The following is a 17,325-nucleotide window of genomic DNA, read 5'->3' as shown; positions in this document are numbered from 1 at the left end:
CAAAAGAGATTAAATACTGAAGAAAAGAGTTTTTTCTTTGTTTGCCAAAATTGTATGAATTATCACTCACCAAAATTTTCTCCACCATAGTATATTTTAATGGTTGAACTCATTCAGCGGTATAAGGCAATTAAAATACAAAAGGGGGTCTTAGGGTTGCGTATAGTATTTTGACAACACTATAGGAAGAAATGTTTTCTTGGTAAACACTCGCTGTCCATTTTGTACTTTGGAAAGAGGGAGATTATCTGCAGAAAGGGGATTCTTGCCTTTAAATTAATGCCTCGACAGCTGAGAAAGCTGAACTTAAAGACATTAAGAAGCAAGTTTGGTCGCCCTGTAGACTACTTTGATTCCCCATAATCAGGTGTCTTGAATAACGTGTCATCGTGTTGTCAACTTCAATAGGTGACTTACGCGGGGATCAAGACTTGTAGTAACGTCAATTACTGCAGTAACGTATGGGCAAGAGGGTTAGTTTAGAGAGTTATTTAGAGCCATGGGCTAACGCTCCGGCACAACCCCAACACTCCAATCCAATCTATCTGTTGATAAGACTAAACTACAGTTACATGCCTATCGAGATAATTTCCATTTTAGTTGATTTATTTGAACTCGGAGGATACTTAGCATTCTTTGCAAAATTAAAACATAACTAAAAAACAAATCGCGGAATTTTTATCTGATCTTACAAAGGAAATCAAAGGCTGGAATTGCCACCAAGAATTGCAAGTCCAGGAGGTCAAGCCAAACCTGTATCTTTCTATAAATGGTACGAAATTTATGTACTGATTACTTTTAGAAGAAGACGTAATGTTATTCAAATAGTTCATTGAGTTTTGTGTTTTTTTCGTTTTCGCAGCAATGTAAGAAAATGTGGGATCTTCCCTCTGGAGACGTCTCCTTGATTTCCATTCATATAATAAAATTTATGCTTTCGTCAAATTTTCAACCGAAAACGAATAAATTAATGAAGTCCAAAAACAATTAACCCCTGTTAAATTGGTCCTTTAAATAAAACTTGGGAATTCTCAGTGGACTACGTTTTTAAAACTCTCCGAACACATCGATGTCTTGAATACAAGAATACTGAGTGCATATGAATAGATATTCCTAACCATTTTATGACAAGAGTCTAAGTTATGATCAGTATTCTTTATTACCTTTCACAGTATAAGCGAAATTCTTCAGGTATAAGGAAAAAACCAATGCCGATAGCTTCCAATGATCCATCTCGACTTAAATCTTGCGAAATCGGTAGGTGCGATGCTGGACTTGGACTACGATCTGTTTTATAACCCCTACTTGACAACCTACGTGGTTTCTCATACGTCAGGAAGGATATATCAATTACTCACGCAAACTATAGCATTGATGCAAGTAAACTAAGTAAAAAATAAAATCTTGGCAAGGACACTTCGCTTCCGTCTTGCCTCGGTTGTTTGAACACATCATCTTTTTTTATAGAAATGATAATATATGGTTTCATAGTCTGGATGAAAAATCAATTTTATTATAGTATCGTATTTGTTTTGCTTTTTTAATCAACGTGTTGACCATTCTAAAGAATGTGTGGTAAGACAAAGCTTTAAAGTAAAAGACGGCTTAATTTGGAAGAGTGCAAGCCCACTTTGTTCCCCCATTCTGAAAGTAAACGGTCATGTATGTGTCCCTCGCCGTGACGCGTATTTAAGTCATCTGATGTTAGCGCTTTTCAGTGTGGAAATGAACAGTCTTCTCGCAAATGGCAAACGCATGTTACGAATGAATAATGTCCAAGGGAAAATATGTTTATTTTAGTTTGGTTTTCTTTCAAATGACTCACCATTTCTGGAACTTTGCATTATAGTCCTACTTTAAAGAAAGATTTCATTGCAAAAACTGTTCATAAAATCACTGCAACACAAATAAATTGATAGAAATATCAAAGAAATTTCCATCTCAGCTGGCTTCAACAACGCATGTCAGAGCGACAAAGAAATACTAACATGACAGCCGAAACTTGATTGTGAGTGACAGTAGATGATGGTGCCCTTAATTTGGTTATTTTGACCAGGATGCCACATATCTAACCAGAAAAGCAGAGCTGTTTGTTTATTTATTTCGTATCCTGTAGTCACGTTTACTTTCCATGCAAAATTGAAAGCCAGATGTGTTCAGACCCTCCTTGCGGACAGTGACTCGTTATCTGAAAATAGAATTCACTGGGCAATGCCGGATAGTCTATCTCAATTTCTTTTTAAACCGTCTGTTGGATCGTTCTTATTGAATGGGCATAACGTCGTTTCGGGTAATTCAGTTCTTGTGTGACGATAGTTCTTTCCACCCTAAGCAACGGGTAGGGAAGCTGTGACCTCAGCGGTGCAACTCACTTAACTCAGGGAAACTTAGCTCAGCAACTCGCTTAGCCTTCGGGAATGGAATCTCGTCACAAATCCCTGGTACTTTCGGATCTGCTATGACTGGACTTCGAAAGACAGCAATGATCAAGACAGAACTGGAACCACACACTTTAATCACAACTCTCAAAAATCAACTTAACAATTACAAGCAGGGTATATTTGTAACTAGCGGAGCTATTCAAATCAGTTTTACAACAACCAAGTTCAAAATAATGTTCCTGTGTACCGTATCTTTAATCAAAGAAAATCGGATCTCATCGTACTTATCGCTACGCTAGGTAATCCCGGTTATCTTGTTCCTTTTCAATGAACGTATCACCTTTTCTTGTGCATAACATGGATTATTAGCCAAAGGACACAGTGACAACGTACAGTTTATGACGAGAAATTTTTAGAGTTAGGTGCCCGCTACAACCTGATCGGGTCACTCATTGTCCAGATTAGATTTTTGTCGACCTACACGGTTACTCAAGCATAAAAATAAAAAAAATAAGTAAATAAATCACTTTATTTAAGTGTCAATGTCTTTAGCGCAGAGAACTAATTGGAGACACTATCTAGATCGAATTGAAATTAAGAAATGCTGGTTTTTGTGGAGGGAGGAAAACCGGAGTACCCGGAGAAATACCTCTCGGAGCAAGGACGAGAACCAACAACAAACTCAACCCACATATGACGCCGAGTCTGGAAATCGAACCCGGGCCACATTGGTGGGAGGCAAGTGCTCTCACTACTGCGCCATCCCTGCTCCCCCTTATCTGATGAACTATCTTCTAAATTCATTAATTCAAATCTACTCTTCTAAGTGAGCCGTAGGGAAAGAAATTCATTATTGGTTTGTTTTATCTGGGCACTTGTATGCCCCGTGAAATTCGTGTTTGCTATTCAGAGGGATTGCGTGATAATCTCGGAATACGTGACTGTAGAGAATGTTTGCTAGATTGATGACTCACCCTGGAGTGCTCCATAGTGACTTTGAACCGGAAAAACGTTTTTAACGCTCGAGCAAACAGCCTGAAACTTTAGGTCTTTTTCGAAAATTTATCTGCAAACAAATTGATGTCATCGGTTCCTAATCGTTTTTTTTTTTTAGAAAATGGAAAACTCCTTTTTAAACTGAACAAAAAATACTTTTATTTATGCAACTTTTATGGTTTTAGCCCACTTTATATTAGTTGCTTTATTGGTTCTGATTAATTTTCGTTCAATTTCGGCGCTTTCCTGAAGTCTCGGGGAAATCCAAAAATCCAAGATGGCCGCCATTTGACAATCATGATGTCCTTATAACGTCATATGGCGTCATCCCTACTCGTTGTAGACCTAAAAGGAAACATCTTTGGACGTACGCGTACTATCTCTCTTCCAACTCTCATTGTCTTAGCTTTCATACAATGTACAAAGATCATATCAAATGCAAAAAGAAGATGGTATTATTTTTCGCTGTAAATACGCAAAAAATCACCGTTACACCAGCAAAATTCATTTCATCAAAACATATTAACGTTTGTATTAATCCAAACGATAAGAAAAGAGGAGACGATTGATTTCTTTTATGATACTGTGTAAGTTGTCTACGGTCTGGGTACGAGCTGGAAACGACTCCAACTGGTACTGGGTTGATGGCACCCCACTGGAGAGGAATTACGAGAACTGGGATGCAGGGGAACCTAACAACGCACTAGGTGATTTTCCACTTTTACAAATCAGAAAGAAGATGGAATGACCACATGTGCAAGGTGGGAAGGGTAGCTTGCGTTGGGTCAGAGCCCCATCATTCTTTGCAAAATACACCTTAAGACATTCAGTGCCCTCTAAAACAAGCAGCTGTGAGCCTCATCCAAAGTTAGTTATTTCGGACTCCATAAGCAACATATAAAGAAAAGTTAAAGGTTGAGAGCGCGACATTTGCTCGTTAGATATGAAACTTAAAGCTGTAAGTTGATGTCAACTCTCAGTCAGCTGCATGAAATAAATAAAAATGGTGTTGGGGAAGTTTGTGCCTTAAAATTAATGATCTTAGCGCCAATTCCTACAAAGTCATGGTTCTGTATGTTCTCAGGTGTTTTCTATGTAGACACCCTTTAAACCTCCCCCCCCCCCCCCCCCCCTCACCACCACCAACCTCCAATTTAGTAAAGTTACCCCACTCAAACTACGTTCCAGTATTTTTCTACTAAAAGTTTACGTTTGTAATCTCCTGTAAGCGGAAAACTTCCTTAAGTGGACACCATTTTCAAGAACCGACCTACCTTAAGGCGGGGTACACCTGAAAGCCGTTTTCACGTTGCTTAAAATCAGTTTAATGGAAATATCTCGTTCGCGTTTCAAGCAATGCAAAAACCCTTAGCTCAAAACACAAATCAATGTTCTGGCGTGTTTTCTAAATCTTTTGGTGATTTTTAGGTATATTTGGGAGAAAATAGTTTTTCTTAAAAGAGTAGCAAAATTTGGAGAGATAAGAAATAGTCAAGATTTGATGTAGTTTAAAAATTACAATTTGAAGTTAAAAATTGATATATGGACACTCAAACAGTCCCCTACCAACCTGGTGTGCTTTTGGGTTGGGGGAATCTGTCTGTTGGTGTTCCAAAACTAATTTTCTTTCTTTGATCTTTTTTTTAAACCTCTTAAAATTTCATTGAAATTCATGTATACCCTTCCCTTAAGCGCATGCACGAGGTCTGGTATAACAAGCGCCGAAATGTGTTTTAATGTCACCATAGTTTCTGATGATATTTTTATTTCATTTATTTTGTTGTTTAACCAAGGGTTCTTCAATGCCCAATATTAAAATTAACACCGAAATGTTTCAAAAGTTTATGAAAAACGACAACAGTTTTGATTTTTAAAGACATGTTTCGACAGCTCTTTTGTAAGTGCACACAAATGTAAACGAGTCGAGAATAAACTCTAACATTCTCATTGGCATATTATGTACTTCTCTCTTCAACTTCTTATTTAACAATTTAACCTGAAGATGACAGAAGGGCTGTCGAAACATGACTTTTACGAAACAAACCTGTTGTCGCCTTTCTTAAACTTTTAACCTGCCTACTGCTATCCAAACCTTTTGAAAATATGTTTTGCTTTATCCACTCAAGCTTTTGCGGTCTTTTAATTCATTTGTCTTGTATTCTGACCTGAAAAGAGATCATTGCCGCTCGTAGCTCTGTGAAAGTGGCAAAAATCCCGTGTGGAAAACAGGACTGATTTAAGGACGGTGCCTACTATTGTTACTGCGCATACGTTCTGCGCATCGCAAAATACTCGGGTTTCCTATGGGTGGTACCTACTAACACAGGAATATTTTTGCGCGGTTTAAAACTATACGGAGAAAGCAGAACTTACCAAATGCTTTTGGTACCTCAAAAGAAAATTGGGGGTAACCATGCATTTTTCAGAGATAATTAAGCTTCAATTTAGGGAAAAAATCCCATACATTGCTTTATATTTTGGCGTTTTATATAGATATTACTGCTAAAATATCTCTGAAAAATGCGTGGTTACCCCCAATTTTCTTTTTGAATTCCAATAGGCGTTGCTAAGATCTGTTTTTCCCGCATAGTCATAAGCCGCACAAAAATATTTCGGTATTAGTAGGCACCGTCCTTAAAACAAGCAGAACGTTTAACATTTCCGACAAATTCAAGGCAGAAGCACGAATGTTTCAACAGCACATTTTACCTTTAAACTACAACAATAAAGTCTGTCTTCTATCTAGCCTCCTGGCTCCTGGCCCCTTCAGCGGCTGCTAACGAACCGTGAAGTCAGTTTCCGCAATGGATTGAGATCAAACTAGATCACTGGTTTGCTGGCCCAGATTATCCGATGCATTATTGTACGTTATCGAAGTCTTTCTAGAATATAATCAGATGTCGTCGTCATAAGGTCCATCGTAGGTTTAGGTGTTTGGAGCCGTACATTTAGTTGAGATTATTTACATTTAATTGTAGCACATGTGACATTGAGAATGATGTATTATTCAGTAAATGACACAGGCATACTCGAAAAAAAAATCCGCGTGCTCCTATCAGATATTTCGATTACTAGTTCGGATGCTCTACCACTGAGCTACAGAAGACTCGTGGGAGCTAAGGCCATTTATATATTAATAAACAAGGTTCATGGGATAAACATCCTGCACTGCTAGGATTGGAATGCCATGTGTGGCGTATGAGCAATGGAAATAAATGTAATTAATGGGATATTTTTTCTGACATTGTTAACAGCGATGAACTGAATTCAGTTACACGTTCCTAAATTTTTTTCCTTTCAAGAACGTGAGAGGTAAATACCTTGTGTGTTCTGTGTGTTTGACATGCACCCATTGCGGAAAAATTTACGGTTCGGTGCCTTTGAAAGGATAAAAGCATTTTTGCCGGACAGACGTCAAAACATTTATTAATTAAATAATTCAAGAGCTCGTTCTCGAAAAAGGTATGGAGGGTTCCTACTTAATGCGAGAATCTAAAATTGCTCGGATCCCAGGAGAATATTAGCCTTCGGTCGTTTATCCTAGGGCCAATATTTCCTAGTACGGACCTCACGCACAGTAAGAGGTTATTAATTATACCCAGTCCGTAGTCCGGCATTTGTCCAGAGTTAGAGGTCAAAAATTTGTTGTTTACTTTTCCAATTTGTGAGAACAAGCTCTTCCATTGGTTAGATTATGATGTACACAAATGCGCCGGAAAAACAAATCGCTCATTTCAAGAAGGCTTCGCATACGCAGTGCTTGGTAAGTAATTACAAATTTTGCTGTACTTTACGTATTAATTTTGGCATATTTTCAAACATGGCTTGCCCCAGCTTGCAGGATATGTGCGCTTCAATCTAAGAAAACCATTTCATGGCGTCTTTCTTGGTTTAATAGTTCCGAGTATTCGTCGAGCTAACTATGATAACTCTCAATTGACCCAGGGTGTAACACATCGATAATTACGATAGTTTAGTAGATAAAATTCGATACTCAACCGACAAACATCGGAAATCGATAAAAATTGAAGATCCAAATACTTGTAATTACTTGTTTTGATCGCGATTAGAGTTCCATTTTATCACTGAATTTCGATTAGAAACCTGAAAAACTATGAGCCCGTTTCTTGTGATGATGCGTGACTTGCTAATTATTCGAACCCCTTCCGCATAATTTAAAGGAGCACTGAAAGTCACGACTTGACGGTAATTAGGTATAGTCGCCGCATGAGGTACGCTAAAATTAGTGTAAAACGGTCGCAGAACAAGTATGGTATTTTCTAGGGTGTATCTCTGGTACAAAGTAATTTCAAGATTATTTGGGTTGTCATTGGAGAAGTTAGAATCAAAATTTTTGCGACGTAAGTCATTTTTCAGGGTGAAATTTTTAGCAAATGCAAATTATCATTGAGTATTCTCAGCATGAGACAACACACAATCAAATCTTCAGTTCTAATGCTTAACAAAGGACTAGATGCACTCTAAGAAGAGCAAAATACAATTGATTTAAAATGTTTATTGATCTCGATTTCTACAATAATGTTCTCACGCTAATCTTTAAAGAAAACCTACATACCACTGGTCAGAGCTCCTACCCAGGCGATCAAACGTTTAACATTTCAAACACACACGTTTACCAACCAAAATACGATAAAACGAAGGAGCTCTTCCAGATGTGCATGATTCTGCCTTAAAGCAGCGGAGAAAAGAAGAAATTACTGTCCAGCCAATTCTGTTGACATTCTCTTTGTCATATGTGCACGACTGTTTCCTCAGTTCAACCGAATTCAACTCCACCGATTTCAATTGGTGCTATCACCGTAAGAAAACATCTAACAAACTGTTCGGAAAAAATTCTTTTAATACGGGAGTAAGGTTGCCAAACAAATCACTAGAGGAATTCCATGAATCCTACATATGGCATTAAAAACAATCGCTCTCGAGGCAAGGTATAGAAGGCTGGATAAGATGAAGAAAGATATCACTGAAGCTCAGGCTGATTATCACGACAAACCTGAAAAAATGTAGGCTCAACTTTTCAAAATCATTTAGCCGGCCGGCGCGACGGTTAATTATTCCTTGACTGCGCTCCTTTTCAAAGATTTCTGGCGTGTTCTTCATTCTGGTTATAAAACTGGAGTCCCGTAGCTCAATGAAGATGGGAAACAAGCGATTTAATGTTCACCAGCGCCACATTGCATCTTTAAACCAGATTGTAAGAACAAGTGAGAGATTATATTAAGTTATGCGTCAAATGCTTAAATGTGGGGGCAAACTATGCATGGACACAAAAAGATACCATTGACTTTTAAGACTCCTCAGTTATTGACAAAGGAGGCCACAGCATCCGAAGAAGTAGAAAAAGAAGAAGAAGAAGAAGACAGTCTGGTTCAGTCGGGAGCTCAAAGTACCAGAGACCGTTCTCAATTTTAGAATTTTTAGTCCATATAGAGAGTATCTCCCCCCCCCCCCCCAACCCCCTTGGCTCCCTAGAAGGGTAAAAGAGTGACGTCTGCTCCACTTGCGAGCCCATTTGCAGGCCAATGCCATGCTTTTTTTTTTTTCTCAAGTGTTTTATTGACAGCTCCCAACATTTACGCTTAGTAGATATCTAACTTACCGTATATTTACCACTAATGGGGCAGTTTTCAATTTAGTGTCGTAAAACAATACCAAAACAACTTTCTGGCCGATTACAACAGGCACTAATAACGCGTGATAAAAGAAGCAGAGACCGATACAACGTAGAATTACGGTTTAAAGGTTACTATATTTCGGCTGGCCAAACCAGCCTTCTTCAGGTATAATGAAAATTTACATTGGGACATACGCTTATATAGCTGACAAATATTTGCGCAATAGCGGAACTACGTTAAACTAAATTGATTGACAGTATAAAATATGAAGCAAATGAAATAATAATAACAAAAAATAAAAAATAATAAAAGGAAAAAAGCTAGTACATTTCTTCGCAAATATTAAGGCCATGTGGAAAAACTAATAACGCAATGACCCAATCGGCATTCGTAGAAAATACATGGTCTGTACTAACTTCAAATGAATAGGAGATAAAATGACAACAACACACAACAAATCATGGAGGACATCGGATCGTGGGCTGCCAACAATGCAATCAATCACAAGTAAAAAAAAAACGAACCTAGAAATGAAGCAACGTGAGTAAACTGAGCAAAAAAAAGCGATTTAAACACTTATCTTGAAACACGGTCCCAAACGTCGGGGAAGGTTTACATCTTTACAGGCCCGGGCTGTATGATCGCCTGCAGATGATCTTTGCGAATCCGAAAATACATTCGAAAAAGAGGGCTGGGAGTTTCCACTGGTGAAAGATCGATGCTGGCGAGGAAGCTTGACCTTGATTTTCTCCGCTCTTCTCTGTTGTCTGACGTCTGACGGACACTCGTTTGCTGTTTGCCAACCAAACTCGCTTTTATCAGATAACTTTATGACCTTTATGAGCTTGGATACGATACCGGTACCTTCCTCTGAGGCGGCTTTCACTTTGTCGGTATGACTTGTTCCTTAGAGCACTCGATGTCTCATCAAGTTTGTCCAGCACGCCAAGCTCGTGATCAAGCTGCTGTTGGTTTCCCTTTCTTTTACATGTGTTATTTTCACAGCGCGGCACCATTTTCTTTGGAAAAACGTTGTGAAAAACTACGAAGCATTGACTCGATCACTTCAGTAAGGTTTTTCGCGAGACTACCGATCGACGCAGCAACAGTAGACTTAATCGTTTGGCTGATCGCTGGATCCACTGTGCACTACTAACGTCCTCTGCTACGTCCGAAGAAAGTGCCGAGAGTTCTTTACTCTGGCTCATGATCCGAAAAAGTTCTATGTGCGATTGCGTTCACAGACCCGAAGAACGAATACTAATTAAACACGGACTTCTATAACGCTATGCAAATAACTTCAAACATTAGAAACTATGATACCGGAACACGTACTAACGAACATCACATCCCACACAGAACGCGCAGAAAACAAATTTTTGCTTAACTTCGTAACACAGGACCGGAATTTACATCTCAGTAACCGACGCCAAGCAAGGGAAAAGGCGTGCGAACAATTCACAGTTTGTTTAGGTTTTGCTCCTCATTTGTTGAGAAAGTGACGCGAGTTTGCCTATTTAACCACTCGGACCGGGCTTAAAGGGGAAGTATCATGGTGTTTTTGATCTCTTTTGTTAAAAATGGTGAAATAAGACCTTCACTTTGCTACAAAATAATTCTAGAACAACGCGAGGAGAGAAATCAACTCAATTCCTGACAGGAACAACTCGTACACTGTTCTAGCGCAATTTGGAAACAAAAATACGAAAACTTCAAAAACATTAGCCTAACATTTTTCAAGTTGCAATCCATACCGGCTTACTCTTTCTCTAGCCGGAGGCACTAATCGACAGTTTTATTGCACTGGGGTGATAATTTATAACAACACTAGACAATTGTTTTGTTGTCTCTGTTGTCAGACCGACATTTTTGAGTTTTGAAATGACATCAAATTTTCGTAATACTTCCCCTTTAAAGCAAAACCAAAGCAAAAGCAAATTGCTTTCGACACTTAATTGAAGGCAGCTCTGGGAAAGCAATATGTACGTAATACTGACTAGGAGTTACACACTGACAACTTATTATAAATATTATATATTCTAGGAAATATGAAGTCGCCGTTGGTTTTACTCTTAATACTTTGGGGCCTAACGATCTCATTTAGTCTCGAAAATGGAAAAGGAACTGAACAGCAAACAAAGGTAATAGTGTTTCTCTTGAGCTCTTTTTAAATGACTGGTCTCGAAGAAAATGCTAATATTTTTTGCAGAGGGACTTTATTTCGTGTCTTGAATCAAAATCAAGGGAAGTACGTCCTCTGAAAATTTACGGTTTTGCATCTTGTCCCATTTTGGGAAAGTCTGGTACAATTGATTTTTAGACCACAGTGTGAGTAGTTTCTAGCTCTTGTCATCAAATGACCATGAAACAACCAACGAGACAAACTCGTACCCGGAGTCCTTAGGCTTTTTGGTCAGCGGGAAGGCACCTGGAGAGACTCTGGGGACTTCGAAAAAATTCAGTTTTTTTGATTGGCTGTTCATAACGGTTTGCATTGTTTTACCACAGAAATCCTGCGGTAATAAAATTCGAAGTCCCCAGAGCCTCTCCTGGCGACTAACTGCTGGCCAATGAGCCTGAGGACTCTGGGTACGAGATTGCAAACGAGAGCCCGTTCCGTATATACAACCAGTCAGCTTTATCAAACTAAAAGATGAGTTGTCCGTTAGGTTAGTTAAAGACAAACAATTTTTGTGTGTTACTATGGTTAAGTTTTTTGTTTAGTTTGAAACATATTTTTAATTTCCCTTTCGTAGGGGGATCCGTTGAATCCAGAGAAAAGGATGATTGGTAAGTGAGTCGACGTTTGGTAGCAGTTCTTTTTATCTGTTTTACAGTTAATGATTCTTGTCCAGGTACAGATTACATCCACAGAAACAACAGTTGTTACTTACTTCAATAAATAATTGAAGGAGTGAATAATTACAAACTTGTGAAAGACATGTGATCGGTTATGTTCTAAGCCTAGAGGTACTTTTTAAGTGAGTGACATAGGATCACATAGTGGCCTAGCTCCCACGAGTCTTCTTCTTCTTAGAGTTAGAGCATCCAAACTGGTAATCTGAAGGTCTTCGGTTTAACTCCCGACAGGAGAACTTAGATTTTTGTCTAAGTATCCCTATGTCACTGACTAAAAAATCCTGTATCACGTACAGAGTTGCTATTAAATCAATCAGTCAATCAATCAATCAATCAATCAATCAATCAATCAATCAATCAATCAACCAACCAATCAATCAATCAATCAATCAATCAAACAATCAAACAATCACTCAGCAAACAGACCTGAAAGCTGTTTACGCGATAAGATCTTTCATGCGAACGTTCCCCCAGCATCGTGGCCTTCTGTCACCGAAGGCAGTGAGAGACTGTACAATAATTATCTGGATGGGTGGGTTTGGAAATGGGAAATGGGTAAAATACGGCTCAGAATTAAGCCACACCCCCCTCACAGTAAGCATACTATACTTAACCCCCCCCCCCCCCCCAAACTACTGATGATATTAAGGTCAACCCCCCTCCCCTGCTTCCTCCCCCATTGGTTCTCTCACTGATACCTAATTTACGTGTTACATGTCTTTCTCAGGCATGAAAAGCACTTCAATTGACAATAGAAATAAATTGAGATGCAAGAGCGAGGCAATTAAGTTAAGACAACGGGTAGATACATGAAAAAATTACAATTACCGAGCATGACAATAGTCTATTCACAAAAACAACTGGCAAACTGCAAACACGGATAACGTGCCATCACAAATTTTATAAAGACATGTGAGTACACTCCGTTAGTACACTCCCATGTGAGTGTACTAACGGAGAAACAACAACAACAACAGGATATTAAATGTGAATTAGGGAGAAAAGAAGACTCGGAAAAAATCCGAATCCCAGATGTGATTTGAAACCACAACCCTCCGTGATCTAGTCGGATGCTCTAACCACTGAGCTACTGGAGACTCAATGGTGAGCAAGGGTCAAATTGCTTGGGAGGTTGGTTGGACGCATCTCGATATGCCTTAATGTGACAGCGCGATGCTGTTAGTGAGTTCATATGAGTCAGTACGTGACTGTGTCGCCGCGCGATGCGGTTTCAGTCGATACCCATAACTTGACCCTTGCTCACCATAGAGTCTGTAGCTCAGTGGTTAGAGCATCCGACTAGGTCACGGAGGGTCGTGGGTTCAAATCCCATCTGGAACTTGGATTTTTTTTCCGAGTCTTCGTTTCTCCCTATTCACATTTAATATCCAGATAACATTTTCCCAGTTTAATTCCAGTGTAAACAACGGTATAAATATTTGAGCTCTAAACACGCTTCTACCACTTTTCCAGTTTGTGAAAAAGAGTGAAAAACGTAATGCCCCTCTCCCCCCTCCCCATGTATATATTAAATTTACCTCCAACCCCTTCCCCCCTCCCTCTAGTTGTGATTTTCCCCTATGTCCCTTCCTCTGGTTTCCCAACCTCCGCCCCCCTCCAGGTCATTAATACACATCCCTGAGAAGAATCAGTGGTCATCTTTTTCTACAAGTGACTATCCCTAGCATTGATCCAAAACCCTAATGAACACCAACTTGCTTGTACAATCATATCTAACTGCAAATCTTGCCTGTCCGACACTAGAAATACATGCTCACCAGCTTTCATTTGAATGGTGAATCTTTGGGATAGTCTCAAGACACACAAAAGTTAGAAACACCTGGTAGACTCGGCTCAACAAGAATTCACTCTCACTTAAGGATTCAGTTTACCTATACCTGCCTAGATATCAACAACTTCAATACATTCAAATGCCACCAAAATTTTGTTTTGTATTGTTTCTCGGACAAACGATTTTAGAGAGTTGATGTAAGTACATTTTCAGGTCAAAAACAGCAAACCTTAGACTACTTGGGCTAAAATTTGGCCAAGCTATAATAAGATAGAATTTCTCTAGTAGTTTGTCAACCAATTTTGATTTTTTTATTTTTATTTTCATCCAGCTATAGCCGATTTTTCCATAGACACTGATAACCATCATCTACTTGTAAATGAGGAACAAACGCACATGTCAAACATCGGAGTCACAGTTTTGAAGAAAATGTGAAGACACACAATTAATGCCGTTTTAATAGTTTTCTTCTTTTTTTTTGGGGGGGGGGGGGGGGCTTGAAATCTAATTTCGTAGTTTTGATAAAACCTTGCTCTTAAAAAGACAACAACAACAAAAACAGATCGTTTTCTAAATCTTACTAGCGGAAACATTCGTAATCTGTATTTCTTCAGCTCTCAGAAAATGTATGGCCTATAATGGCTTTAGTTACATGAACGAATACCCCTGCCTCTTGTGATAGGTGACTCCTAAATATAGAGAAAAAGTTAATAAGTAAGAAACTGACAGAGCGGAGAATTGTTGGAGGCGACAGCGGCCCCTGCATTGAGATTCAAAATGTGCCTGAAGGTAAAACGGAGGAGTGGTGGTGGACAAAAAGTGGTACCAGTTGTAATTAGGATTGCATTCTTTAGCGGACTATTTAGCGCTGAACAAATGAAGCAAAAACATTCGTTAATTAATTATTCATTTTTTCGTCTTGACACTTCATTTTTTAGGTGGAATGGGGGCCCTACTGAATCTTTCCCCACCGCCTTCATTTTTCGCTGGGGACAGGCGTCCTGAGGGGCTTCCACATGATAATAACCAGGGATTAACTAAGCAGAAACTTCCAAGCGATCCTCCTGGTAAAGATCCGTACTTCGTTTCCTTATTTCATTGGACTAGAAATATCCCTCTATATTCAGCGTACAAAGTAACCCGCGCCCAGGCATCAAAGATTGGAAGTCCTCACGGAAGACCAAATGAACGTTGGAGAGACCCCCCAGGTATAGCACTAAACTATAAACTATTGATAGACAGACCCTCCAGGCATAGTACTGAACTATAAACTATTGATAATCATCTTTTTTCACCCCAAGAATCAATGGCACTTTAATTTTATTTCCCAATAAGTTTGAATTCGTTAGGATACGGCCAAGGACACCTTTTTAAGCTGATCTGGAGTTGTTTCAAAAAACGATATTCTGTCAATTACACGGTGCACCTGACGGTACACTATAGCGTGTCTACCTGGACTTGTGAAAATTTTGGTTTGAAACAAGAGAGGATGTTGGTTGAGATGAAGCATTTCTGGTAAACAAACAAAGATCGTTGTGTGCCACAATTGTGAAATATTTATGTTACGTAATACAGTTTAATCTGTTCGGATGCCTTAGCTGTTATTTTTATGTTATTACCCGAATTTGCGAGCTGTATTTGGCTCAACGAAAATGCTAGCTGATCTTTTTTGAACCTTCATTCTGAAGATGACTTCCGCTCAGGTTGTCGCAACGTCAGTCAAAAGTCACCCCAAACAGTCCTTCTCAGGACTACACTCACCCGGATGATCATAATTTACGTACTTCTGACCTTTCTTCTATTTCGCATTTATAATGACATATTTGCCCCTTCGAAAACAAAAGGAATAAGTTTTTTTTGAAGCTGAAGTTGACATTTTCCTAAAGAAAACTCAAAGTTTTTTTCACATCTAAAATTTGAATTTGTAAGGAGATCAATGCTTTCCAAAATGAATTGATTGATGCTCTGATTTCCATGATGTAAGTGTTTACTATTTTTTGCAGACTAGTTCTTATCTGCCATGAAAGAAGCTGGTCAGCGCGGTTGGAAATGATAGTTTAAAAATGACCACTCTTTACGATTGTGTCAGATAGGCTTGGGTCGCGACCCTCTCTTGCGAGGAAAGGGTTAAAGGGCCCTAGTCAGCCACACCTTTGTTTTTATTTATATGCGAGAGTTTGGCTATTATATTTTATTCGGAGCATGCCGAAATGAACAAAGTAACTGTGAAATTATTAAAGATAATGAAACATATTTTCAGGAACACAACTTACAGTAAAGCAATGAAATTTCACTTCACCATGCAATGTCAATGATTTCGATGGCATCGAAAATGGCGGAGGCTAACTAGGATCCTTTAATGTTGTTATATCAAATACACTTAACATTCAAACTTCAAACTTTCTTCTCAAACTCATTTAGATATATATTCCCTATACCATAAAATCTTGCCAACTTTAGCTTTGAATTTCTCCCAGAATTATTGATCATTTGAGAAGCCATTTTAAGCATTCGAAAAGTGTGTTTCATCACGTATCCAGACACCTCGAAGTCGTTTAAAGAAAAACTCGGCTTCGCCTCGTTTTTTCAACCTTCTTCTCAGTATTTGGATATCTGATGAAACACACTTTCTCGTGTTTGACATTTTACGTGAAAAAGTTTCTTGTCTTCCTTTCTGTCATTATATCCTCCAGCAAAGGGTCTAAACCCTAGATTTTATCAAACTGTGAATGAAACTACTTTCAGCTCCCCTGCTATACTGTTTCTATAAAAAAGTTTAACAAAACTAACAATGGTTCAACGTTACGGATGTACACAGGTGTTCCTGACGTAGACGAGGCCTACAAAATAGCGATCAGGGAGAATGGACAACAGCTACATAGAGGACACATGAATCCGTCGAATATAAATTCCTTTGACGAAAAGTTCATGAAAGCGACTTTTACTCTGACCAATGCAGCGCCGCAATTCCAAGCTTCCAACTCTGGACCATGGAGGGTATTTGAGAGCAAAATAGCAAACTACGCTAAAAACTGTAGTGGAACCCTCTATCTCTTGACAGGTACATCGGATTATGGCCTCATAAAAGATGCAATCACAGGCAAGGTTATCCAGGACACCACAATACCGTTGCCGTATACAAGAAGGAACTTTGGAAGTGTGACACTTGTGACCCCACGCGCCTTGTGGACAGCAGGCTGCTGTGTGATGGAACCAACCGGTTCAATAGGATATACACTTCCGGCAAGACCCCCAAAGTCCTTCGCGGTCATGAGCAACAATCAAAGAGTTTCAAATCTGTTGCATCAGACGGAAATGAGCATTGCTGACCTTGAGATACTCCTTACAGCACCGGGAACTCACCGGGTAAACTTATTTCCAGGAAATCCTCAGTGCCGTGACACTAGGAATGATATCACTCCATTGTAGTAACGATGGAACTCAATGTACCTGGAATTGGTATTTCGGACCATTTACTGAATCAGTAAAGAATTTTTGTCAAGAGACTGTCGGCTAGTAGTTGCAAATATAAAACAATGTTATCCCGAGAAGCGAAGCTTCCAGGGGTTATGTGCTAGTTTAAGCAATGTTTAAAAAACGAGCAGGAGTGAAGTATCGGGTTTAATTAATGTATATTATTGCATTATGTAAGAAATTTAAA

General features: G+C 39.0%; 1 protein-coding gene and 1 pseudogene across 1 annotated transcript; one reads left to right on the top strand and one right to left on the bottom strand.

Moving 5' to 3' along the window:
• Window positions 1-7,081: 7,081 nt before the first annotated feature.
• Window positions 7,082-17,325, top strand: LOC146453601 (uncharacterized). Its single transcript, XM_085096461.1, has 5 exons — window positions 7,082-7,140; window positions 11,057-11,154; window positions 11,770-11,803; window positions 14,603-14,872; window positions 16,483-17,325. The coding sequence occupies exons 2-5, from the start codon at window positions 11,062-11,064 to the stop codon at window positions 17,091-17,093; spliced, it is 1,008 nt and encodes a 335-aa protein (XP_084952587.1). The 5' UTR covers window positions 7,082-7,140; window positions 11,057-11,061; the 3' UTR covers window positions 17,094-17,325.
• LOC146453602 (uncharacterized) lies at window positions 9,576-10,880 on the bottom strand (annotated as a pseudogene).

Source organism: Pavona decussata, unplaced genomic scaffold (genome assembly GCF_977016875.1).
Source record: "Pavona decussata unplaced genomic scaffold, jaPavDecu1.1 SCAFFOLD_329, whole genome shotgun sequence".
Classification (NCBI taxonomy): domain Eukaryota; kingdom Metazoa; phylum Cnidaria; class Anthozoa; order Scleractinia; family Agariciidae; genus Pavona; species Pavona decussata.
This window is presented reverse-complemented; position numbering and strand designations above follow the sequence as displayed.